The sequence below is a fragment of the Lottia gigantea genome (assembly GCF_000327385.1).
Source record: "Lottia gigantea unplaced genomic scaffold LOTGIsca_15840, whole genome shotgun sequence".
Classification (NCBI taxonomy): Eukaryota; Metazoa; Mollusca; class Gastropoda; family Lottiidae; genus Lottia; species Lottia gigantea.
The window spans coordinates 1-1,079 of NW_008707933.1; the positions used below are offsets into that span (position 1 = coordinate 1).

The following is a 1,079-nucleotide window of genomic DNA, read 5'->3' on the forward strand; positions in this document are numbered from 1 at the left end:
ACAAACTACATCTTCACAATGTCAAGCTATTACAAACTTCATCTTCACAATGTCAAGCTATACCAACTTCATCTTCACAATGTTAAGCTATTACAAACTACATCTTCACAATGTCAAGCTATTACAAACTTCATCTTCAAAATGCCAAGCTATTACAAACTTCACGATCACAAAGTCAAACCATTACTAACTTCATATTCTCAATGTCAAGCTATTACAAACTTCATCTTCACAATGTCAAGCTATTACAAACTTCATCTTCACAATTTCAAGCTATACCAACTTCATCTTCACAATGTCAAGCTATTACCAACTTCATCTTCGCAATGTCAAGCTATTACAAACTTTATCTTCACAGTGTCAAGCTATTACTAACTTCATCTTCACAATGTCAAGCTATTACAAACTTCATCTTCACAATGTCAAGCTATTACAAACTTCATCTTCACAATGTCAAGATTTAATGTTGAACAGAATTTTATTATTTACAAAGATTATACAATACAAACAGGGCAGAGCGTTACCTATAAAATAATATAACTTTAGCTAATGTTCCTTCATAGGAAACTAGCACTAAGAAACACGTCCCAGCACTCTGCGATTGAGTTTGTTAATTAACAGTTGCTTGGACCAGTTTTGTGATGATGGCAAGTCCGAGAAAAATCACTCCAGCTTTCCAGGTTTTGTCAAATATAATGACCGGACTATCAAACAGCTGTTTAGAATCTGTGTTATTATTTTTAACATATTGGGAACAGAGTTTAGGAAACTCTATTTCTAAACCTTTAAATAAATCAATATTTAATTGAAAGACATTTCGAGCTTCTTCTAAAACTTCATTATAAGTAGAACTGGACATTTCTAAACCGTTCATACGATTGATGTAGAACTTCATGAATTTGTTGCTATTTTCGATATTTTTAAATTCATAAAACTGGAGACCATTGTCATCATTTTCTGAAAGTTGAAAGCGTTTCCTCATCTTGTATTTTAAAACTTGACCTCCAGACAAATCCCCAAAATATCGAATAAAATGATGAGACAAGAGTAAAGATGGTCGATTTTCTTTTAAATAGTTG

The 1,079-nt window shown here is 32.2% G+C and overlaps 1 protein-coding gene across 1 annotated transcript; it reads right to left on the bottom strand.

Annotated features, from left to right (window-relative positions):
* Positions 1 to 790: 790 nt before the first annotated feature.
* Positions 791 to 1,066, bottom strand: LOTGIDRAFT_81155 (hypothetical protein; the record flags this gene model as incomplete). Its single annotated transcript, XM_009050908.1, has 1 exon — positions 791 to 1,066. A coding segment is annotated over one exon (276 nt), but the record flags the coding sequence as incomplete, so codon positions are not given.
* Between the last annotated feature and the right edge of the window lie 13 nt (positions 1,067 to 1,079).